Source organism: Phyllobates terribilis, unplaced genomic scaffold, assembly GCF_046119375.1.
Source record: "Phyllobates terribilis strain yellow unplaced genomic scaffold, ASM4611937v1 Scaffold_3__8_contigs__length_932513732, whole genome shotgun sequence".
NCBI lineage: Eukaryota > Metazoa > Chordata > Amphibia > Anura > Dendrobatidae > Phyllobates > Phyllobates terribilis.
Genome location: NW_027362763.1, coordinates 908,432,343 through 908,457,335, shown reverse-complemented (window position 1 = coordinate 908,457,335; position 24,993 = coordinate 908,432,343). Strand labels below are relative to the sequence as shown.

Here is a 24,993-nt window from a genome sequence, read left to right as displayed (position 1 = left end):
TGATCTACAGGACAATGGCCGCCCAAGTTGGCGCATGTGCAGACTGGGAGCTCGGTAGCCATTTCTCTGAGGCCCACAGCTTCAGGACATGGCCGCTGCCACCGGAAAAGCAGCGCACGCTGCTCTGCATCACCGCTGACAGCCAGACACCGGCGGCACTGCAGCATCTCACCTTTTCTGCCGCTGCTGCTGGGCTCCTGACGGAGGGAACGGAGGGCCCTGCTACCTACGATCCTGCTCCACCACTGCAACTCCCCGCTGCTGGAGCACCCCAGATGTGCGCAGCATTCCGCCGGCTTCCTTAAGGACCCTGCCTCCTGTGACCCTCGCTCCACCGCCCCCCAGGTAAGAGACCTATTCGGACTATAAGGCTGTGTGCCCACGATGCGTTTTTTAAGCGTTTCCGCAGCGGCAATTCCGCTGCAGAAACGCTTAAAAAACGCTTGGTAGGAGGCCTGCTATATTCCCCAATGATAATCCGCATGTGCTTTGCACATGCTGCGGAAATTTCCACTGCGGGTTATCATTGCGGAAAAAAACGCAGCACTACCAATTATTTTGCAGAAGCGCTGCGTTTTCGCCGCCATTGACTTGCATTGGAACGCATGGATCACTGCATCTGTACATGCGGAATCCATGCGTTTCAATGTGCGGATGATGCCTGGGTCTGGAGGAGAGGAGACTCTCCTCCAGACCCGGGTACCATAGAACCTGTAAAAAAAATAAAATAAAAAATAAATATATTTACCTTCAGATGGCCCCCGGTGTTTTTGTCTTCGCTTGCCGGCAGCTCACGGTGGACTGAAGGACCTGCGGTGTCCTTCAGTGTACCGCGAGCTGCCAGCAATCCAGGACGGATGGAATAAAGACTCCGGAGGCCATCAGAAGGTAAGTATAGGTTTATTTTTTACCATTCTTACTGTCACACTATATAAATCCATGCCGTTTCCATGGATTTATATAGTGTGACCAAGTTGTCAAGCACTTTCCAAGTGATGCTAAAATCGCTTGGAAAGCGCTTGAGAACCCGCATGTGGAAATGCAAGTGAAGAACGCTTCACATCCGCTTGTCCCTGGCAGGAAAAAGCATGTACAATCCGCCTGTACAATCCGCCTGTACAATCCGCCTGTACAATCCGCCTGCATTTTTTCTGCCAGGGAGATGCGGAAACGCTCAGGAAAAAATCGTGGGCACATAGCCTAAGACGGACCCCCATCTTATAAACAAAATATAAAATATTTTTTTCAAATTTTTCACCCCAAAATTTGGAGTGCGTCTTAAAATCCGAAAAATCCGGGACTTCTGGCCACTCTTACATAAAGGCTAGATTTGTGCAGTGTACGACTAAGGCTGTGTTCACACGATGCGTATTTCATGCGTTTCCGCGGCGTTTTTGCAGTTGCGGAAACGCATGAAAAACGCATGGTAGAAGGGCAGCAATGTTCCCCAATGGAAATCCGCATGTGCTGTGCCCATGATGCGGATTTTTCCGCAGCGTTAACGCTGCGGTCAAAAATCCGCAGCATGTCAATTAATTTTGCGGAAACGCGGCGATTTCGCCGCCATTGACTTGCATTAGAACGCGCCAATTCCGCAAGACAGCATTTGTACTTGCGTAATTGGTGCGTTCTAATGTGCGGATGGTACCCGGGTGTGGAGGAGAGGAGAGTCTCATCCACACCCAGGTACCATTAAAAAAGCTGTAAAAAGAAGAATAAAATAAAAAATAAATGTATTCTTACCTTCTGTCGGCCCGCGCAGCGCTCCCGCTTGGTTCCCGGCACTTGCAGTGAGTTGTAGGACCTGCGGTGACGTCAGAGTCATGTGACGGGTCACGTGACGCTGACGTCGGCAGGTCTTTCAATTCAAAGTTGCCGGCAGCCGGGAGAACGGAGTGAGCAGGACAGCGCGGGCCATCAGAGGTAAGTATATACACTCTCTCGGTTCACACTGTATAAATCCATGCTGTTTGCATGGATTTATATAGTGTGACCTAGTTGTCAAGCACTTTCCAGGTGATGCTAACATCGCCTGGAAAGCGCTTGTCAATCTGCATGCGGAAACGCATGTGAATCTGCATGTGGATCCGCATGTATTCTGCAGGAAAAACGCATGCACAATCTGCATGCGTTTTTTCTGCCAGGGAGATGCAGAAATGATGCAGAAATTTTCTGCTTCATTTCTGCATCGTGTGCACATACCCTAATAGATGTCCTGTAGACAGATTTTCCCACCTGAGCTGTGAATCGTTGCAGATCCTTCAGAGTGATTATGGGGCTCTCGGTTGCTTCTCTGATTAGTGCTCTCCTTGATGTCCGTATAGGTGGCCGGCCATGTCTTGGTAGGTTTGCAGCTGTGCCATACGCCTTCCATTTTTAGATGGGTTGACCAGTGCTCCTTGAGATATTCAGAGCTTGGCCTATTTTTTTTTTTTTTATACCCCAACACTGGCCTGTCTGATGTGTTCAATTGTTTTCATGATGTTATTTGATCCCTAATGTTGTCAAACTGCTGTAATTACACTGAGAATAAATTACACACAGGTGGACTCAGTTTACTAATTATGTGACTTCTGGAGGCAATTTTATTTAGGGGTATCAGACTACAGGGGGCTGAATACAAATGGACGTCACAATGTTCAGATTTTTTTTTTAGAATAATTAAAAACAATGTATCATTTTCTTTTACACTTCACAGATACTTGCTACTTTGTGTTGGTATAAAATCCCAATAAAATACATTTAAGTTTGGGGATTTAACATGAAAAAAATGTGGAAAAGTTTATGGGTTATGAATACTTTTCAAGGCACTGTATAGATTTTATAAAAAAATATAACTTCAGATGGGCCCGGACATTTAATGGCTTAAGCAGGGGGATACGTCTGGCACTGCAGGATCTGAGTCCCTGGCGGCGTAGTGTGTTACGGATAGTAGCCTGTGTAACATTGGTCCCAGCTCTCTGCAGGTCAGTCACTAGGTCCCCCCATGTGGTTCTGGGATGTTTGCTCACCTTTCTTGAGATCATTTTGACCCCACGGGGTGAGATCTTGTGTGGAGCCCCAAATTGAGGGAGGTTATCAGTGGTCTTGTATGTCTTCCATTTTCTAATTATTGCTCCCACAGTTGATTTCTTCACACCAAGCTGCTTACCTATTGCCGATTCAGTCTTCCCAGCCTGGTGCTGGGCTACAATTTAGTTTCTGGTGTCCTTCAACAGCTCTTTGGTCTTCACCATAGTGGAGTTTGGAGTGTAACTGTTTGAGGTTGCGGACAGGTGTCTTTTAGGCTATGTGCCCATGATGCAGAAATGCTCCAGATTTTTTCCTGAGTGTTTCTGCATCTCCCTGGCAGAAAAAATGCATTCAGATTGTACATGCGGATTGTACATGCGTTTTTCCTGCCAGGGACATGCGGAAGTGAAGCGTTCTTCACATGCATTTCCGCACGCGGGTTGACAAGCGCTTTCCAAGCGATTTTTAGCATCACTTGGAAAGTGCTTGACAACTTGGTCACACTATATAAATCCATGCAACCGGCATGGATTTACATAGTGTGACCGAAAGAATGGTAAAAAGAAAAAATATATATTGTACTTACCTTCTGATGGCCCCTCGAGTCTTTATCCGATGCGTCTCGGCTTGCTGGCAGCTCGCTTTACACTAAAGGACCTGCTGACGTCAGCGGTCGTATGACCCGTCACATGACTAAATGACGTCATGGCAGGTCCTTGAGTCCACCACGATCTGCCGGCAAGACAGACACCGGGGCCATCAGAAGGTAAATATAATGTATATTTTTTATTTTATTCTTTTTTTTACAGGTACTATGGTACCGGGGTCTGGAGGAGAATCTCCTCCTCTCCAAACCCGGGTACCATCCGCACATTGAAACGCATCGATTCTGCATGTGCAGATGCAGTGATGCGGATTCCATGCATTCCAATGCAAGTCAAAATGCAGCGCTCCCGCAAAATAATTGGTAGTGCTCCGTATTTTTCCGCAATGATAATCCGCAGCGGAAATTTCCACAGCATGTGCACAGCACATGCGGATTATCATTGGGGAACATGGCAGGCCTTCTACCAAGCGTTTTTTTTTAGTGTTTCTGCAGCGCAATTGCCGCTGTGGAAACGCTTAAAAAATGCATTGTGGGCACACAGCCTTATACTGATAACAATTACAAACATGTGCCAGGACTACAGGTAATGAGTGGAGGACAGAGGAGCCTCTTAAAGAAGAAGTTACAGGTCTGCGAGAGCCTGAAATCTTGCTCTTTTGTAATTGACCAAATACTTATTTTCCACCAAAATTTTAAAGAAATTTCTTTCCAAATCAGACAATGTGATTTTCAGGATTTGTTTTCTCATTTTGTCTCTCATAGTTGAGGTCTACCTATGATGTCAGTTACAGGCCTCTCTCATCTTTTTAAGTGGGAGAACTTGCACAATTGGTGGCCGACTAAATACTTTTTTTCCCCACCGTAGGTGGTCTTTGTTTGATGTAAACCATAAGAGCATATGCACCTGGCAGCAGCCCTAAAGCACAGTATGCACTTAGCCATATTTATCCATGCACCAAGCCTACATTAATTGTTATTTTAAATAACCTTGTTAAAAATTAAAATTACGGTCATATTGTTTTATTTCATAAATCACTAGTGCTCATGAAAATAAGAAACTTTGTATTATATGTTATCAGAGCAATTTATTCTTTCTCCGTCGGTACTGAACGATCATTCTCAATATTCTCAATTCTCTTGTAAACTCTGTATTCACTGAGGACAGATCTGTACATTACTAAGATAGGAGATGACAGGCGGAGAAAGAAGCTGATTTCTCTGATAAGATATATTACAAAGTTTCTTACTTTCATGTGTACTACTGATTTGTGAAATAAAAATTAAATCGATGGTTACTCTTCAAACATTTTAGCATCAGCTGTTATATTTGAAATGTGATCTGCACACAGAGCATGTCCTATTGATTCCTAACGATTATGCGTGAAGAATTCTATGTACTTTTCTGTCTTTTCAATCAGGGTCATGAGATGACAAGTATTGGACTACTGCTTGGGGTTTCGGCAGCCAAACTTGGTACAATGGACATCTCCATTACACGACTTCTTAGCATTCACATCCCTGCTCTCTTGCCTCCTACATCCACTGAGCTGGATGTACCGCACAATGTGCAGGTGGCTGCCGTCATTGGCATTGGAATGGTGTACCAGGGAACCGCACATCGACATATTGCAGAAGTTTTGCTAGCTGAAATAGGTAAAATATCCACTTCAAATGAGGGCAGAGCTCCTATTTATTATATTGCTATGCTGTATAATTTCCTCCATGCTGAAAATGCAGGATACAAGGTATATAATGGCCAAAGATTGGTGTGTTCATCATGTACACACACAGGACATCTTATTGTGAAAAGTTACTTATCAGTATGGTTGCCCTTTAAAGGGATTCTGTCATCTGGATTTCACACCCCACCCTTTATATGCACATGCAGCTCTTTCAGAGACATGTCCAGAGATAGCTTTACATGGCCAGTCTGTTGATGAGAAACCAGCGTTTGAATTCATATGCTAATAAAGCTGAAGAAGGTTAATGAATCTGAAGCCTCTGTCACTTCAGCTCTGTTCTCCACCTAGTGCCATCTCCTTCTGCTTGCCTGGGCGCTCCTTTACCTGAAGTCACACAGCATAGAAGCCGACAGTCAAGCAGGAATGTGCAGCTCTGGGTGATGAATAGAGCTGGAGTGACAGTGGCTTGCACATCAATGCAAACTTTGATTTCGGTGGAACGGATTGTCTTAAGTACAGGTATTGCTGGATTTAGCTACATATAAATATTTTGAGGTGTGATATCCTGCTGACAGATTTTCTTTAAAATCATAGAGCCAAATTCTCAATTTCCTGGGGCCAGCCATGACACTCCGCTGCTGCTCTGATCTGTGTTTTTGCTGCGTGCATCATTACCGTAGCCAATCACTGAGCTTAGCGGCCCTTGCCATCTGCTTCAGCACCGCCGCTGTGTTCACTGGTTGACTATAGCAGCGATATGCGTTTTGCATGCGACATCGCTGTTGCAACCAGAACCCGAGCAGAGGCGTTTTGGCTGCAGGGACCTCTGTGCAGTGACATTCATTAACACTCCTGTCTCATGCTGGCTTCCCTTCGTACTCATGCAGCTCTGCTCACTGAGACACAATACTGTGCTTGTCTTAGCTGTGTGGAGCAGGTGCACAATGAAAGGACCCCCCAATCATATATCCGTACTCTGCCTGGACGGAGTACGGATAGAACATAGCCATAAACATTTACAGGAGTGAAAGAAATGAGGAGCCGCATAAGGCATGAAAGAGGCAGAATTGGGTAATACATTATATCACAAAGTAATTTAAACTAGTTAGATCCTCTGTTTAATAAAAATGTAAATGACATTTACTCTTTACAGACTTTTTTTTTTTAAAAAAGCATAGTTGGTAATACTGGTAAATTCTGTTCTGCTGAATAGACTAGTCTGTCAGCTGATGAATATGGCTTTCTTTTAATTGCATTTTTTTTCTCTTAACTTGCTTTTGCAATGAAATATTGATGAATAGAATAATTGTCTCGATTTGTGGGTTAGGTCATTTTTACTTTCGTAGGTACTTTTATGTAATTTTGAATAATATTTTGAGAGAAAAACCCCATTTATTGCTACCCCCTAATCTTTATAGTTTGCCTGTCCTTAGGCTTGAGATGCTTCTGCAGATTCACAGATCCAGTTTATTTTAGTGGAATCTTTGGTCATTTTTATGCTTGGCGTGGTATTCCCATCTCCAAGATCCTATCCAATATGTAGTAGGTGTAATATTAGCAAATACCTCCAATTAGAAACGTAATACAATTCTTCTGATTTCCTTTGTCGCTTAACCCATGTGCGGAACGAACTGTCACTATATGAGTGGTCGTAGCCATGGACATCTAAGCTACTGCAATGCTCTGCACATAGGGTAAGTGACATAGCGAATCTGAAGAATTATACTACATTTCTAATTGGAGGGATTTGCTAATGTTATTCATATTACATCTACTATATATTGGGATAATCCAATAGAGGAAAAAAGTTAGGGATTGCGGTCATATTGTGATAGGATCTTGGAGATGGAAACACCCCTTTAAATCTACCAGTTAGCTCAGATTGCAAGCAGATTTTGCCAAAATCACCTGAATCTGTTGATGATCTGAGGATAAACATCCCATGCCTATGGCCAGCTTTTTTTTTTTTTTTCATTACTTTAAATCTCTATTATTAATACTATACCTTATTATATTTTTAATACTGATTGTATTTTTTTGCGGAGCATTGATGGATAGTTTGAAAGAAAATCAAAGTGGTTTAATGTTTATGGTGCTTGTTTTTTTTATACTTATACCTGAATTTTTCTTTAGGTCGTCCCCCAGGACCTGAAATGGAATACTGTACAGATCGCGAGTCTTATTCATTGGCCGCTGGTCTGGCATTGGGTATGGTCTGTCTAGGGGTAAGCCTTCAATGTGAATAAAGCTTTATGACCATAAATCTAGAAAAAAGCAAAAGGCAATGATACTCACCAGCCAAGGTTTCAAGAAAAGTGCACACCAGGACGCAGCCGGCCCCCTTTTATTAAAAGGAGGTAACACAGGTGCAGAATGCTGATGAACAATCACTCTCACCCCCTCTCACTGGAGGAGCGACTGCCTAGGACTAAAGCTGCTCACAGATGAAACTTGCAGTAGGGTGCAATTCACACACTCGCGGCACCGTGCCTAGTCAGCATCTTATTACACGCCCCTACTATTCGATTACGCGACTACTTCATGTAGTCATGCGGATCTTATGCGATCCAATGCAAGTCAATGGCAGCGATTTCGCAGCGAAATCGCACTAGAATCAGTCTTGCTGCGGGTTTTACCGCAATGCGAATTTGCAGCTGTAATTTCCGCATGATGTGCACAGCACATGCGGATTTACATTGCAGTAAAAGGCAGACCTATTACAAGCGATTTTAATGTGTTTTCGCAGTGAAAATACGCCGCAAATATGCATTAAAATCGCTTTGTGTGCACATAGCCTTAGGGTATGTGCACACATTTTATAACTGATTTTTTTTCTGCTGCAAAAACAATAGTGTTGACAGGAAAAAATGCTACATAAAATACGTGCGTCTTTAGAATCCTGGCAGTAAGATTCAAGTGTTCGTCCAGGATTACGATTGATCCTCAACTGCAGACAGCCCACCCATAAGCTGTTTACATCTACAGCGGTGTCCGCATATGAATGGTGAATGAAGCCCAACAGCATTGCTCATTCACTGTGTAGTGGCCGTTTCCATGTTCCTGCAGCTCAGCTCCTATTCATGTCAGTTTGCAAAAGGGGTATATGAAAATGGGTTTTCCAAACTTAATCAACACCTCTCAATTGGAGACATGTTGTAGTTTAAATTTAGTTTCTTGTCCATGTGACTCAAGGATGAAAAGGCCCTGGGTTATAGCTGCCTCCCACTTGGAGTCGGACAGGAGGTAGTTATGCTTTTGCTACTCCCATCAGTTAGACCACTCGTTCAAGCACTGAGCTAATCCGTTTTAGTTTACTGTATGAAGGAAGCAGGTTTTCCTGCTATTATTATTTTTTAGTTACTTATTTTCTTCCGTTCTAACTGGGATGAGACAAACTACCTGCTTATACCCGAATGAGGAGGGAAAACAGTGCTGACTAATAATAATAAAACGGCAGACTCCTCTGCTTCCTGCCAGCCATAGTGTCAGCTATTGTAGTCAACCCACTATTCCAGCGCTGAAGGGAATGAAACAGCTGCCTCTTTAGAAAAGCGGAAGAGAAGAAAATAGAGACTGGGTGAGTATTACAGGATGAGGTGCTTAAATTGCGGTTTGGATTTTCATGAATTCCCTGCCACTCATTGGCTTCTTCTGCCTGCTTCCTTTTCCTCCTCAGTCTTGGCAACACAGATTCCAGCCGGTTAATTTACCAAATAAAAACGGTTCTCCAATGGTGCTCACACAAGCTCCCTATCCAGTCTCGGTCAAACATTTGCATTAAACTTGTATATCATGGCCACCTGAGCAACATTTGCATAGAACTGGCATATCATGCCCATTAGGGCACAATCTGCATAGAATCCATATGTCATGCCCATCAGGGCAATATCTACATAGAACCTGCATGTCATTCCCACCTGAGCTGTATCTGAATAGAACTGTCATGTCATGCCCACCAAGGCAACATCTGCATATAACCTTTAGGGCAAAATCTGTGTAGGTTCTATGTTCTACCGACCAAGCCAAAAGCTGTATATCCTGCCCGCCAGAGCTGTACCTTCATGTGATGTGTGGCACATACTATTCTGCCCATCAGAGCACACCAACCTAACTGCCTAACGCCAAGATGTCCTTTCCGTAAACCACCTCACGTGATATCTGCAAACTAGTGGCTAGGCAGGACACCAGAATCTAGCTGATCCTGGTTCCTCTCGCTGTAGGCCATGGAGCAGTATGCTGTCTAGGGGTGTTATTCTACAGTGCTAGGGTCCTAGTTTACGTCCTGTTGGGAACAACATCTGCTTGGAGCTTTGTATATTTACTTGCAAGTAGACCATCTGATTGAAATAAGGCACATAATTTTACAAAACCTTCCTCCTAGGAGTACGATTTCAAGTCTCCTCCACACATGAGAACCAGATTTTAGGTTGAGCTCCTTGACTCAGACTGAGACATAAAACAACGGTCAACCTTCTTCTAAGGTTGACAACATTATGGTTGTGAATGACAGCTTGCAGGTACAGGACAACTGTTTTTTGTGTATTATGGTGTTTCATCCTTCCAAGATGAAGACAATCAAATTATTGGCAAATCTTTCTTGGGGGGGCATAATGGTTGGAATGGTTGTCTGTATAGCAGTCTTTTTTTCTTTGGCTTTGTATGAGTATTCATATCCATATCTCGGCTATATTTCCAGGCACCCTTATAAGAAGCCAGATTACTACCAGTTCATCATCATAGACAACTCTGGCTCAAGTGGTAGGCATAGATATAACATTTAGAAATTATTATTCATTTTTGGTCCAGGCTAACTTCTAGGAAGGTTTTGATGAATTGAGCATTTTTTTCAGCTATTTTCCCCCCAAGAGCTCACTCTGATCCTCCCTGGATGGAACTCATGCTCATATCAGTTGGCTATCAGGTTCCCTTTTACATGGGTGTCAAGCAGCTTGGATACCATAGATCCCAGACTAATTCATTCTAGTCCAGAAATCAAAAAATTCTGGGAACTTAAGAGTTTGCTGTGGTCACCCCTTAGCATTCATTTCCATTTCTCTTTTGCTGCACAACTTTTGACATGTATGTATCCTAGTTTTCTTCTCACTCTGGACTTCTCTTTTTTTCAGTATTCATGTTTCCATCCAAGGTCTCAAAAACCTTATTTAGGTATTTGGCAGTTGATGTCATCACACTAGAATCCTGTTATTATCTGAACAAGTGATCTAATCTAGGATTTGGACCTAGGAAGCGGTCCAAGAAGTCGGCTTCCTCTGAATGCACTATAAAATGTGCATGGTGACCAGTTGGCTGATATCTTTCTGTAGGAAGTGGTTCTTAGTGATCTCTTTTCCATCAGTTTATTTTGTCATAGAACCTTTATTTGATTCTTGATTAAGGTTGAATTTGGACATCAGTGAAACAGTCCATGTATACGAACAGTGTTGTACAGACTGGCCACGGATCACCTAAACTGAACACAACAGTCGCATAAAAGGATAGGAGGCTGTTGAGTTTAGTTTGGGTGACTTACTGCTGGTCCATACACAGACCATGTTTCGCAAATGTCTGAATTCAGCCTTGCTCTTTTTTTTTTTTTTTTTTTTGATGGTTATCAGAGCAATGTTACTAGCGCCTTGCCTCCCCCTACAGAGATCTTTTACCTTCCATATAGCAAGGCAGGTATTACCCTTCCTTACCTCTATTTTGTTTTCCATTTTTGTTGGTTTCAGCCTGCCTTGATAGGCCTGCTATCACTGACTAGACAGGTTTTCCTCTCCAGCTAATAGACCCTTCCAATAGAACGAAGTCATAGGTCTATCTTGGAATAGTGTGTGTTCTGTGGAGGCCTGTTCGAAGGTTAGTTTTTCATCTTCTGCTTTCGTTAGTCCCCATACTTTGAATCCTGCAATGCCTCTCCATATCGCATTGTTCGGGGACAGCAGTACTTCTGGACGTGCGCGCTTTCTTTTCCCTCTCCTAGGAGCTACTTTTGAACATCTCAAGGTCTCTGTGTCCCACAATAACATGGACAAAAAAAATGGATTTTTATTACTTATCATAAAATCCTTTTCTCGTCGCATTCATTGTGGAACACACTACCCAATCTTTTCTTAATAGATCTTGAATGTCCTATTGATCTTTGCTTATGATAGCCATCTAGGTCATCTACTACTACTAGCTACAAGTGGATTAGGTCTGTGGCTGCAGGAGGGGTACAGCTTATGAGAGGAGCAAACACTAATCTATCCTAGTGACAGCAGCTATAACCCAAGGTCTCGGTCCCACAATGAATATGATGAGAAAAGGATTTTATGGTAAATAGTAAAAAAAAAAAAAATCCACTTTTTGTTGTTTACCTCCATGATACAGTGACGCAGTGGTTGTAAGATTATAGTACGTCCATGCACATGAGCCCTAATTGTGCGTTTTCTGTGTTTTGCTACTGTGTATTTGATAGGTGTGGTTAATACTTTTATTGTCATATTTGATCGTAACTTTTGTCTGTATCCCTCTTGCAGCATGGAAGCAATTTGATTGGTATGTCTGACTTGAATGTTCCAGAACAGCTGTACCAATATATGGTAGGAGGACACAAGCGTTCACAAGTGGGGGTTAACCGGGAAAAACATAAGTCCCCAAGTTATCAGATCAAGGTAACTGAATGTTTGATTGGCACCCTGTATTGCCGCAGTGTAATTCTTTATAAGAGGATTTATTTTTCTTATTCATGGTTTATTGCATACATTGATCCTATATTTATGTATTTGATAGTGTGCGGATCTCCTTACTATTTTTTCCTTCCTGTTAAAGGGAACCTGTCTCAATAAAAATGCAGTCCAATCTGCAGGCACCATGTTACGGAGCAGGGGAAGTTGAGTAAACTGATTTATATAGTTCTTTCTGGGCTTTTCACGCCTTTGAGCGGTCCTGTCATACTGCTTTCTATGTAGCTCTTTATACAGAGGTAGCTGTCAATTACTGATGGGACCACTCACTGGACGAAAAGAGCAGAGGTGCAAATAATGAATACACAGGATACACTGAATCCGTTCACAAAACTATATATCAATCTGCTCCGCTCACCCTGCTCTATAACATATATCTATTTATAATACATTAAACACACTTGTCAAAGATAGTAACGTGCATAACACTTCAAAATAGATAATATATCACACTGCCTGAGAGCCTCAGCCTCAGGGTTAAGAAGAGACACATGCCTACGTTTTATATTTTAAAATATACAATTTTTATTTGAACATACATTAAAAAAATCGTAAAAAAATATCATATATAGAGTGAGAGATCTCTCTGCATGTGTGTGTGTGTGTGTGTGTGGGTATAGAGAGAAATCTGTATATATATAGATTATATATCCATCTCTGTATGTGTGTGTGTATATATATATGTGTATGTGTGTGTGTGTGTGTGTATGTATATATATAGATAGATAGATTTACACACCACACACACACACACACACATATATATATACACATACATACACTGCTCAAAAAAATAAAGGGAACAGTTAAACAACAAAATATAACTCCAAGTAATTCAAACTTCTGTGAAATCAAACTGTCCACTTAGGAAGCAACACTGATTGCCAATCAATTTCACATGCTGTTGTGCAAATGGAATAGACAATAGATGGAAATTATTGGCAATTATCAAGACACCCTCAATAAAGGAGTGTTTCTGCAGGTGGGGACCACAGACCCCATCTCAGTACCAATGCTTTCTAGCTGATGTTTTGGTCACTTTTGAATGTTGGTTGTGCTTTCACACTCTTGGTAGCATGAGACGGACTCTGCAACCCACAGAAGTTGCTCAGGTAGTGCAGCTCATCCAGGATGGCACATCAACGCAAGCTGTGGCAAGAAGTATTGCTGTGTCTGTGAGCGTAGTGCCCAGAGGCAGGAGGTGCTACCAGGAGACAGGCCAGTACACCAGGAGATGTGGAGGGGGCTGTAGGAGGGCAACAACCCAGCAGCAGGACCGCTACCTCCGCCTTTGTGCAAGGAGGAACAGGAGGAGCACTGCCACTGCAAAATGACCTCCAGTAGGCCACAAATGTGCATGTGTGCACAAACTGTTAGAAACCGACTCCATGAAGGTGGTATGAGGGCCCGATGTCCACAGATGAGGGTTGTGCTCACAGCCCAACACTGTGCAGGACGCTTGGCATTTGCCACAGAACACCAGGATTGGCAAAGTCATCACTGGCGCCCTGTGCTCTTTACAGATGAAAGCAGGTTCACACTGACCACATGTGACAGACGTGACAGAGTCTGGAGACGCCGTGGAGAGCGATCTGCCGCCTGCAACATCCTTCAACATGACCGGCAGTGGGTCAGTAATGGTGTGGGGTGGCATTTCTTTGGAGGGCCGCACAGCCCTCCATGTGCTCACCAGAGGTAGCCTGACTGCCATTAGGTACCGAGATGAGATCATCAGACCCCTTGTGAGACCATATGCTGGTGCGGTTGACCCTGGGTTCCTCCTAATGCATGACAATGCCAGACCTCATGTGGCTGGAGTGTGTCAGCAGTTCCTGCAAGATGAAGGCATTGAAGCTATGGACTGGCCCGCCCGTTCCCCAGACCTGAATCCGATTGAGCACATCTGGGACATCGTGTCTCGCTCCATCCACCAACGTCACGTTGCACCACAGACTTTCCAGGAGTTGGCGGATGCTTTAGTCCATGTCTGGGAGGAGATCCCGCAGGAGACCATCCGTAACCTCATCAGGAGCATGCCCAGGCGTTGTAGGGAGGTCATACAGGCGCGTGGAGGCCACACACAATACTGTTCCTCATTTTGACTTGTTTTAAGGACATTACATCAAAGTTGGATCAGCCTGTAGTGTGTTTTTCCACTTTAATTTTGGCAGTGACTCCAAATCCAGGCCTCCATTGGTTAATAAATTTGATTTCCATTGATGATTTTTGTGTGATTTTGTTGTCAGCACATTCAATTTTGTACAGAACAAAGTATTCAATGAGAATATTTCATTCATTCAGATCTAGAATGTGTTATTTGAGTGTTCCCTTTATTTTTTTGAGCAGTGTATATACATTCATACACACACACATACATATATATATATATATATATATATATATATATATATATATATATATATATATATATATATATATATAAATATATACATATATATAAATATATATATATATACATACACATACACAGTGCCTATGTGGCACCCCAGGGGTCTGGTTTCCACAGTAATAGCAATATTACGTCTGAGAGCAGGTGGGAGGTCTCCTGGTCAGGAATCCTAAGCATGCCACACCTCCTGCCCAGTCCTGGGAGGGGAAGAACTTCCCCTATATAAAACTGGGGCTGAGGCAGGGTTAGGGAGAAAGAGGAGAAGAGGAGTCCCAGACAGAGACATAGTCTGGTCTGGAGAGGAGCAGCTATAGGAAAGAAAGATCAGGAGCTCAGTGGGAGCAGTGCTAAAAGGAGTCAGGGGCTGGAAGCTGTAGAGCTCGCCCTGATTGAAGAGTTCTCACCGGACCCGGAGTCCGAGGCTGTGGGGACTAATCCTTACCCAGCAGCAGAAACCGACCGGCAGGGGATTTCAGGTCCTCTGGCCAAGAAACCCGAAGGCACGGTCACACGCAAGGGACCAGCACCGCCGTCGTGGAGCGGAAGCTACCAGAAGGCCCCGAGTCGCCGGCCATGCGGGTGGGCACCACACGGTGCACTCAGGGACGTGGGCTACTTTTACCCGCCTCTAGCAGGGTAGCCAGAAGAGTACAATTAGTTGGGGAGGCCTACAACTCCGCCTGGCCAGGGGAGATCCCATCTGCTCACGGACTGACCAGGCCCCGATCGCTAGCCAGTACTCCGGGAGGGTCTACCTTTGTCATCAGTAAAGACCCTGAACTACACCGCACCGTCTGAGTGGTTCCTGCTACCTGCCTGCTATTCTGCTACCCCCTTCAAACACGTCGGCTGCCCTGAGGCCATACCCCTCCCGTTGGGGGTTATACCATCTACGCTGCACAATCGTACCACCGGCCTCAGCGGTCTGCCCTGCAGCGGCGGCCTCATAGCCGCATTCAACGGGTGGCGTAGTCTAACACCGTACCATCTTCTGCTAAACTCTGCCACTCAGCTTGACTCCCTGGGCACGGACCGGGTCACCGCCACGAGACTACTACCCCTATCAGATCCGGCTCCGGGTAGGCTCCCGCGTGCGCAACGCTGCGCGACTCAGGCCCAGGGGCGCGTCAACTTCAAGTAGTATTCAACCCCCTGCAGATTTAGCTGGTTGACACATGTGGAATTAACTTGGCATTGTGACATTTGTACTGTAGATCAGCCTGGAAGTGGGAAATGCACTGCAGCAAATTTTTTTTTTTTTTTAAAAACGTTAAAAGTTAATTCAGAGTGTCATTTATTATTCAACCCCTCAAACCACAAGAATTCTATTTGGTCCCCCTAAAGTATTAAGAAGTAGTTCAGGCACCAAGAATAATGAGCTTCACATGTGTGGATTAAAGATCTCTTTTGCCAGCCTTTTCTGACTATTTAAGACCCTCCCCAAACTTGTGAACAGCACTCAGACATGGTCAACATGGGAAAGACAAAGGAGCATTCCAAGGCCATCAGAGACAAGATCGTGGAGGGTCACAAGGCTGGCAAGGGGTACAAAACCCTTTCCAAGGAGTTGGGCCTACCTGTCTCCACTGTTGGGAGCATCATCCGTAAGTGTAAGGCTTATGGAACTACTGTTAGCCTTCCACGGCCTGGACAGCCTTTGAAAGTGTCCTCCCGTGCGGAGGCCAGGCTTGTCCGAAGAGTCAAGGCTAACCCAAGGACAACAAGGAAGGAGCTCCGGGAAGATCTCATGGCAGTGGGGACATTGGTTTCAGTCAATACCATAAGTAACGTACTCCACCGCAATGGTCTCCGTTCCAGACGAGCCCGTAAGGTACCTTTACTTTCAAAGCGTCATGTCAAGGCTCGTCTACAGAATGCTCATGATCACTTGGAGGACTCTGAGACAGACTGGTTCAAGGTTCTATGGTCTGATGAGACCAAGATCGAGATCTTTGGTGCCAACCACACACGTGACGTTTGGAGACTGGATGGCACTGCATACGACCCCAAGAATACCATCCCTACAGTCAAGCATGGTGGTGGCAGCATCATGCTGTGGGGCTGTTTCTCAGCCAAGGGGCCTGGCCATCTGGTCCGCATCCATGGAAAGATGGAAAGCACGGCCTACCTGGAGATTTTGGCCAAGAACCTCCGCTCCTCCATCAAGGATCTTAAGATGGGTCGTAATTTCATCTTCCAACAAGACAACGACCCAAAGCACACAGCCAAGAAAACCAAGGCCTGGTTCAAGAGGGAAAAAGTCAAGGTGTTGGAGTGGCCTAGTCAGTCTCCTGACCTTAACCCAATTGAAAACTTGTGGAAGGAGCTCAAGAATAAAGTCCACATGAGACACCCAAAGAACCTAGATAACTTGGAGAAGATCTGCATGGAGGAGTGGGCCAAGATAACTCCACAAACCTGTGCCGGCCTGATCAGGTCTTATAAAAGACGATTATTAGCTGTAATTGCAAACAAGGGTTATTCCACAAAATATTAAACATAGGGGTTGTATAATAATTGACCCACACTTTTATGTTTAAAATTTAATAAAATTCAACTGAGCAACATAACTTTTTGGTTTGTAAGATTTATGCTTCTGTTCATAAAACCTACTCTCGTTTGCAGTTTGAAGGCTCTAACTTATTTGCATCTTATCAAACCAGCTAAATCTGCAAGGGGTTGAATACTACTTGTAGGCACTGTGTGTGTGTATATATATATATATATATATATATATATATATATATATATATATATATATATATATATATATATATATATATATATATATATATATATATATATATATATACACACACACACATATACACACACACATATACACATACACACACACATATACACACACACATATACACATACACACACACATATACACACACACACATATACACACACACATATACACATACACACATACACACACACACATACACATACACACACACACACACACACACACACACACACACACAGATACAGCTCTGGCAAAAACCAGGTGGTTTTTTAACTGAACAGTTTTCTATTGGAAAGCATGCCAAGATTCATGAAAGCTGTGATTAAAAATCATGGTTATTCCAACAAATATTGATTTCTGAACTGTTCCTGAGTCAAAACATGAGTAATTTGAGGTCTGAAAGCATGGTTTCTTTTTTAATATTTTGACGCTTTATCATTTGCTGCAAATACATACAAAATTTTTAGCTTTGAATTTCGGAGACATGTTGTCAGTAGTTTATAGACTAAAACAACAATGTACATTTTACTCAAAAATATACCTATAAAGAGAAAAATCAGAGAAACTGAAAATTTTGCAGTGGTCTCTTAATTTTTGCCAGAGCTGTATATGTATGTGTATCTATATCGTGTTTTTCGGACTATAAGATGCACTTTTTTCCTCCAAAATTTTGTCAGATGCTGTGCCAGAATAGTCATTGCTCCCCACGCCGGGACTGTGTGCGTCGGGAGCAGTAACCATTCACTCGCCTTAATAGCGCGCACACTGTATATGCAGCAAAGCTCCTGCTGCCGCTCTGCAGTCTGTGTGCCCGCTATTTAAGACCATGAATATTCACCACAATCCACTCCCATGGGTTGTAGTGAATATTCATGGTCTTTAATAGCGGGCACACGTGGCAGCAGGAGCCGCACTGCGGGTACAGTGTGCACGCTATTAAGGTGAGTGAATGGTCACTGCTCCCCACTCACACAGTCCCGGCGTGGGGAGCAGTGACTATTCCGGCACATCATCTCACAGGGTGAGGGCGCATGGTAGTAACGCCATGCGCGGCTCACACAGTGAAATCCCTGTCGGCAGCAGAGCTTAATGCAGCGATGTAGGAGAGAGGAGGTGAGTATAATTTTTTTTTCGTGTGTGCGCCTCGTGATGGGGATCAGGGTGCCAAGCATACCAGGATGAGGGAAACCATACATACCAGGATGAGGGATGAAGTGGGCCATACATACCAGGATGAGGGATGAAGGGGGCCATACATACCAGGATGAGGGATGAAGGGGGCCATACATACCAGGATGAGGGATGCCAAGCATACCAGGAAGAGGGATGAGAGGGGGGGCATACGTATCAGAATGGAGGGGTGCCAAGTATACCAGGATGAGAGGGTCATGCATACCGGGGTGAGGGATGAAGGGGGCCATGCATACCGGGGTGAGGGATGAAGGTGGCCATGCGTACCGGGGTGAGGGATGAAGGGGGCCATGCATACCGGGGTGAGGGATGAAGGGGGCCATGCATACCGGGGTGAGGGATGAAGGGGGCCATGCATACCAGGTTGGTGGATATTAACAGAATTGGGGGACGCCATGGGGCGTGGGGAGCACTGAATATTCATGCTCCTTAATAGCCGCACACAGTGTAGCCGCAGCACGGCTCCTGCAGGAATCCCCTGTGCCCGCTGTTAAAGGGCATGAATATTCAACCTCTCTCCACGCTTATGGGCGTGGGGAGGGGTGAATATTCATGCCCTTTAATAGCGGGCACACGCGATCCCCCGGCTGCAGCAGGAGCCGCACTGCGGCTACGCTGTGTGCCGGCTATTAAGGAGCATGAAATTACTGCTCCCCGCGCACACAGTCCTGGCGTGGGGAGCAGTGACTTCCGGCAGCTGATCTCTCCTTGTGAGTTGCGCATGGTAGTGACGCCATGCGCGGCTCACATGGACACAGCGCTGGAGGACAGAAGAAAGGTGAGTAGGAGAGTTTATTTTTTTTATATGATGGGGATTAGGGGGACTATGCATACCAGGATAAGGGTGAGGGGGCATACGTAACAGGATAAAGGTGAGGGGGCCATGCATACCAGGATAAAGATGAGGGGGCCATGCATACCAGGATAAAGATGAGGGGCCATGCATACCAGGATGGGGATGAGGGGTGCCATGCATACCAGGGCAAGGATGAGGTGTGCCTTGCATACCAGGATGGGGATTACTGTGCCATGCATACCAGGACAGGGATGAGGGGTGCCATGCATACCAGGGCAAGGATGAGGTGTGCCATGCATACCAGGATGGGGATTACTGTGCCATGCATACCAGGATGGGGATGAGGGGTGCCATGCATACCAGGACAGGGATGAGGAGTGCCATGCATACCAGGACAGGGATGAGGGGTGCCATGCATACCAGGATAAGGATGAGGGTTGCCATGCATACCAGGATGGAGGGATGCCAGGCATACCAGGATGGGGATGGGGGCCACGTATAAAAGGAAGGAGGGGGCATAAATACCAGGATGGGGGATATTGTCAGAATTGGGGGACTTTACCCCTATACCAGTGTCAGCAGAAGACCCCCTCCCCCTTAAAAGTGCAATTTTTTTTTCTATTTTCCTCCCCTAAAACCAAGGTGTGTCTTATGGTCCGGTATGTCTTAGTCCAAAAAATACTGTAATTGTGTACACAGTGTGTATATCGGTCTATCTCTTTCCAGATGTGAAATTTGCGTATGTACCTGCTGTTGATACATATGTTAATAAGTGCAGATGCTTGTTATTAAGTGTGAACTCATTTGCTGTATTTGCAGGAAGGAGATACAATCAATGTGGATGTTACATGCCCCGGAGCTACTCTGGCTTTAGCTATGATTTATTTAAAAACCAACAACAGGTAATAAACAGAAGAGCAAAGCAGGATTCATTCAGAACAGTATGTGCTTTTACTGAAGGTGAAATACTAATGATCATATTCCTTTAACACCTTAAACTCCTCCATAACTTCAGCATGTATTTTAGCGCACCTGTTCCCGGTCTTTGACAGGTTGCAGCTCCTGTCACACCAGCCCCCTGATAATGTCTCCCAGGCTGCAGTCCGAGGTAAGGGGGCATGGCCTTCTCTTGGCTTTTAGTAGCAGCAGCCAGCCCCCTGATGATGTCTCCTTCACTGCAAGGCTACTAGCAGGGAACAGGCCAAGCCCCCTCACCTTGGACTGCAGATGGAGCCATTATTAGGGGGCTGGTGTGACAAGAGCTGCTTTTCACTGCGCTACTCGCCCCTCCGTATGGGACATTACAGTGTGCACCTCCATGCTGTTACTATCATCCAGACTCCTGATAATAGCTGTTCTCTGCATAGCACAGGGAGCGTGGCTACACACCCTTTTCTCGAACTGGCTGTTACAGGGAAGAGCTGCACACTTGTGTGTGACGCATTGTCCCAGATGGGAGGGAGGAGCAGTGAGGAGCAGCTGCTGTCACACTGAATTAGAAGGGTTCTAAAGATCATAGAACTGCACTGGGCAGGAACAGTACAACACTTTTTTTTATCTCCCTGGAGTACCCCTTTAATTGGCTGCAACCTGTCAGCAAAGACATGGGGCAGCTATCCTAATCAGTGCTGTAGTACACAATTTAATAATCAAAACCAGCCAGCAACCAATAAGGATTAACATAGAAATGTCACCGGAGTATAAAAATGGTCTGAAAGACTGAAATAAAGTTAACTGAAAAAAGTTTTGAAAAAGGAGGGAAATCATCAACCATTATAAGAAGTTATTTATAACATAACGCACTAATATGAAGGCAGAGAATATTCACACAGCTGCTATATGGATCTGTCAGCAGAATGAAAGCATGGAAAGTCTATATCCCGCAGGCATAATGGCCACCTCCATCTTCCCAGAGTAGTCAATCACCATAATGGCAAGCAGACAACCCAAGGAGAAGAACCAGGCATGGTTTGCACGAACATAAGGCATGCCAACCTCGTCCAGTAATGGGGTCATGAACTATCTTTATTGGGGGCACAATTTCAGTACACTTACAGCGTTTAGACCTCCATTCATTTATCACCGATCCTCGTAAATGTGCCACTGTCCACATAATTGATTTTAAAAAATAAAGAATATATACAGGTTATCCAATTAAATACTAAAAAAAAAACATTATTAATGTCTATAACATTAAAACAATTTGAGTGATTGCTGGTAATTACCGTAAGGCTGTGTGCCCACGATGTGTTTTTTAAGCGTTTCCGCAGAGGCAATTCCGCTGCAGAAACACTTAAAAAACGCATGGTAGAAGGCCTGCCATGTTCCCCAATGATAATCCGCGTGTGCTGTGCACGATCTGCGGAAATTTCCGCTGCGGATCATCATTGCGGAAAAAAACGCAGCACTGCCAATTATTTTGCGGAAGCGCTGCATTTTCGCCGCCATTGACTTGCATTGGAACGCATGTAATCCGCATCACTGCATCTGTACATGCGGAATCCATGCGTTTCAATGTGCGGATGGTACCTGGGTCTGGAGAAGAGGAGACTCTCCTCCGGACCCGGGTACCATAGAACCTGTAAAAAAAAAAGAATAAAATAAAAAATATTATACTTGCCTTCTGATGGCCCCCGGTGTGCTTGTCTTGGCTTGCCGGCAGATCACGGTGGACTGAAGGACCTGCGCTGACGTCATTTAGTCATGTGACGGCAGGTCCTTCAGTGTACTGAGAGATGACAGCGAGTAAAGACTGGCTTATTTTTTTATTTTTTACCATTCTTTCGGTCACACTGTATAAATCCATGCCGGTTGCATGTATTTATATAGCGTGACCAAGTTGACAAGCACTTTCCAAGTGATGCTAAAATCGCTTGGAAAAGCGCTTGACAACCCGCATGCGGAAATGCATGTGAAGAACGCTTCACATCCGCATGTACAATCCGCATGTACAATCCGCATGTACAATCCGCATGCGTTTTTTCTGCCAGGGAGATGCAGAAACGCTCAGGAAAAAATCCGGAGCATTTCTGCATCGTGGGCTCATAGCCTAAGTGTCTTGTAGAATTACCAACTGCTTATCCTCAAATGATGGCTGAGGTATCAAAGAGAAATTCTTAGAGCGGAAAGAAAAAAGTGCTATATTACTAATTGTAAATCATACAGCAATATTCGTTTAATTTTGACTTATACGGATATTAACATTTACCAAACTGGAAGAGGAAAAGGGAAAGTGTAGGGAACGGAGACCATATCGGGGGACATCTAGCAAATAGCAGTCAGTACCACAACAAGCTTTTTTTTTTTGTATTGCAGAGACTAATTTAAAATCCACATTTAGGCCATGTGGTGCTAGTGTTCAACTAAAAATCTACTATAGTTCCTGATGTTTCAATCAAAAATCCACTTCAACCTTGCAGTCCTATCTCCACCATGTCTAGTTAATGGAATGTGATGCTCTATCCAAAATGTAAAATCTCTGACTGAATGAACGGCTGACAAAAAATGTTTTGGTCCCGGAAGGTCAGCCTTTGTCCATATAATTGATTTTAGGATTGTTGATCCCACATTCAAGGGGGTTTCTCCCTGAGCAATTTGGGAGACTGCATGTGTGCGATATACACACCGGCCTTCACTTGGAGATTAGACTCACCCAGCTTCTCTTAATAGAAGAGAATTGAGAGAAGAGCAGGAGTCTAGAGCGACCGCAGACTTTTAATTTCAGCTCAGACAACCCCTTTAAAATGAAGTTTTTTCTTTTCTCACCTTCTACTAAAACAACCCTTATTATTGGTTCCCTTACAATAATGTCACAATATACAACGGAATGAGTTCACTGTGTGGACCTCCATACCTTGAGTTTTTGTCACTCAGCCGTCCTTTTAATCTTTGTAGAAATTCTAGTTTGAAATTGTTTTCCAGCCACCCCCTCTCCCAACCCCTATCACATTACATTGACAACCCACCCATAGCTTGTTTGTGTTCAGCTTTTGTACTATTGTTTTCTAACTAGCGTATTTCTATTGTTTTTATAGGTCAATTGCAGATTGGCTCCGAGCTCCAGATACGATGTATTTGCTTGACTTTGTTAAGCCAGAGTTCCTCTTATTAAGGGTATGGAATATTTTATCTGGTTTCATATTTCTTCTGTTGAATATATTTATAGTTTTTAATAATCATGGAATAGCTAGACAGCACGGCACCATCTATTTTGGCTGTGAATGTTTAGTGTGTCACTTTTACAAGAAAACTCTTATGTCTCCTTCATTTTAGACTCTTGCGAGATGTCTTATTTTATGGGATGACATACTACCTAATGCACAGTGGGTAAACAGCCATGTGCCGCAAGTAAGTAAGCCCTGAAATAGTATAGATGGTAACGGCATTGACATGTAGTGTGAAATTCTCACTGTGTTCTCATTGTATATTACATTGAGATATAGAAACCGTAATCTAGATAGTTATGGAATGGGGGAAATTTCCAAACCTATGGTGCAGTTTTAAAGAAAACCATGTAAATTCGTCTAGTCCACTTAAACGACCACCATGATTTCACATAAGCCTATTGCTCTATCACCACAAACTCTTTGATGTGCCATATAATAAGTCAAAAATAAAGTTATAACCCCTACCTACACTAGTGAATCAGCCAGGACTAATCCGCAATTCCCTTTTCAAACTTTGATTTCCTTTTCTAGATAATCACAGCCAATAGTGTTTCACTTCATACTGCAGAGCAACCTGCCTCTGAAGATTTAAACTTGGAAACTCTGGCGTAAGTACCATATCCAATAAATCTAGTATAAGTACCATATACCAGAAATAACCGTAAATGTGGGTTACTGAGAAGGCGTAACTTCAGGCAATCAATCTTGAAAATTTTCCTATTCTGAGGCTGAGTTCACATATGTGAAATCATTTACCGTTCTCTATTCCATTATGGAACACAAACAGAACTTGGCTATAATGCCTGTCCAAAGGAGATGGGACCTCAGCATATTGTACACTAAATGGCCTTGATTTGTAAAGGGAAACTGTCACGTTATTTACCTACAAACATAGAGTTTTTCTGCAAGTACATACCAATTAAATCCTGTGTAGCAGGCTTACTGGAACAGCGGCTGCAGGGAGAACATGAAGTTTTATTCTCCCTGCAGCCGCTCACTTCCATTCATAGAGTAGGTGTAGGGAGCGGGCACTGTAATCATTCCTCGGCACTTTGATAACCTGCTCCGCAGCATGTGTGTGCAGAGCAAGCTGTCAGTCAAAGTACCGGGGAGTAATTATAGAGCACTTACTGTATAGTGTACTGTGACTGCTTCCTACACAACCCCTTCCCGATGACTGGTAGTGAGCGGCTGCAGGGAGAATAAAACCTCATGTTCTCCCTGCAGTCACTGCTTCATTATTTAAACTCCACCTGCTGATAAACCCTGTATTTGCAGGTAAATGGCATTTCTGAACTTGGCAGGTTTCCTTTTATTGTATACCTCTGGGACATCAGAAGTTTTTATATCTTGTTTATTACGTGCACAAATTCATGTAGGTTATATTATGTACTGTATATTATTCATTTATCTTATTGCCGTGTATGACTGCATATTTAAAACAGTCAGGGACAGTGCATTTCCATCGTTGCTGTGCTCTATGCTCCTGATCTATTGTCTTTTTCAATCTTTTCCAGACAAGCTTATGTTTACATTGTAGCTGGCGCTTGTCTAGCTTTAGGGTTTCGATTTGCTGGATCTGCAAACCTGGCTGCTTTCAATTGTCTGGTAAGTTTGGATTTCTTAAACGCATATGGCAATACATA

At 43.9% G+C, this 24,993-nt stretch overlaps 1 protein-coding gene across 2 annotated transcripts in view; it reads left to right on the top strand.

Annotated features, from left to right (window-relative positions):
• ANAPC1 (anaphase promoting complex subunit 1) overlaps window positions 1-24,993 on the top strand; it is a 186,128-nt gene that overhangs the window by 98,370 nt on the left and 62,765 nt on the right. For both annotated transcript variants that reach the window (XM_073672779.1, XM_073672780.1), the window contains exons 28-35: window positions 5,038-5,272; window positions 7,435-7,526; window positions 11,820-11,954; window positions 20,001-20,083; window positions 23,216-23,294; window positions 23,454-23,528; window positions 23,879-23,955; window positions 24,865-24,955. In XM_073672779.1, the coding sequence (XP_073528880.1) occupies window positions 5,038-5,272; window positions 7,435-7,526; window positions 11,820-11,954; window positions 20,001-20,083; window positions 23,216-23,294; window positions 23,454-23,528; window positions 23,879-23,955; window positions 24,865-24,955 (867 nt within the window). The remainder of the gene's footprint in view (window positions 1-5,037; window positions 5,273-7,434; window positions 7,527-11,819; window positions 11,955-20,000; window positions 20,084-23,215; window positions 23,295-23,453; window positions 23,529-23,878; window positions 23,956-24,864; window positions 24,956-24,993) is intronic.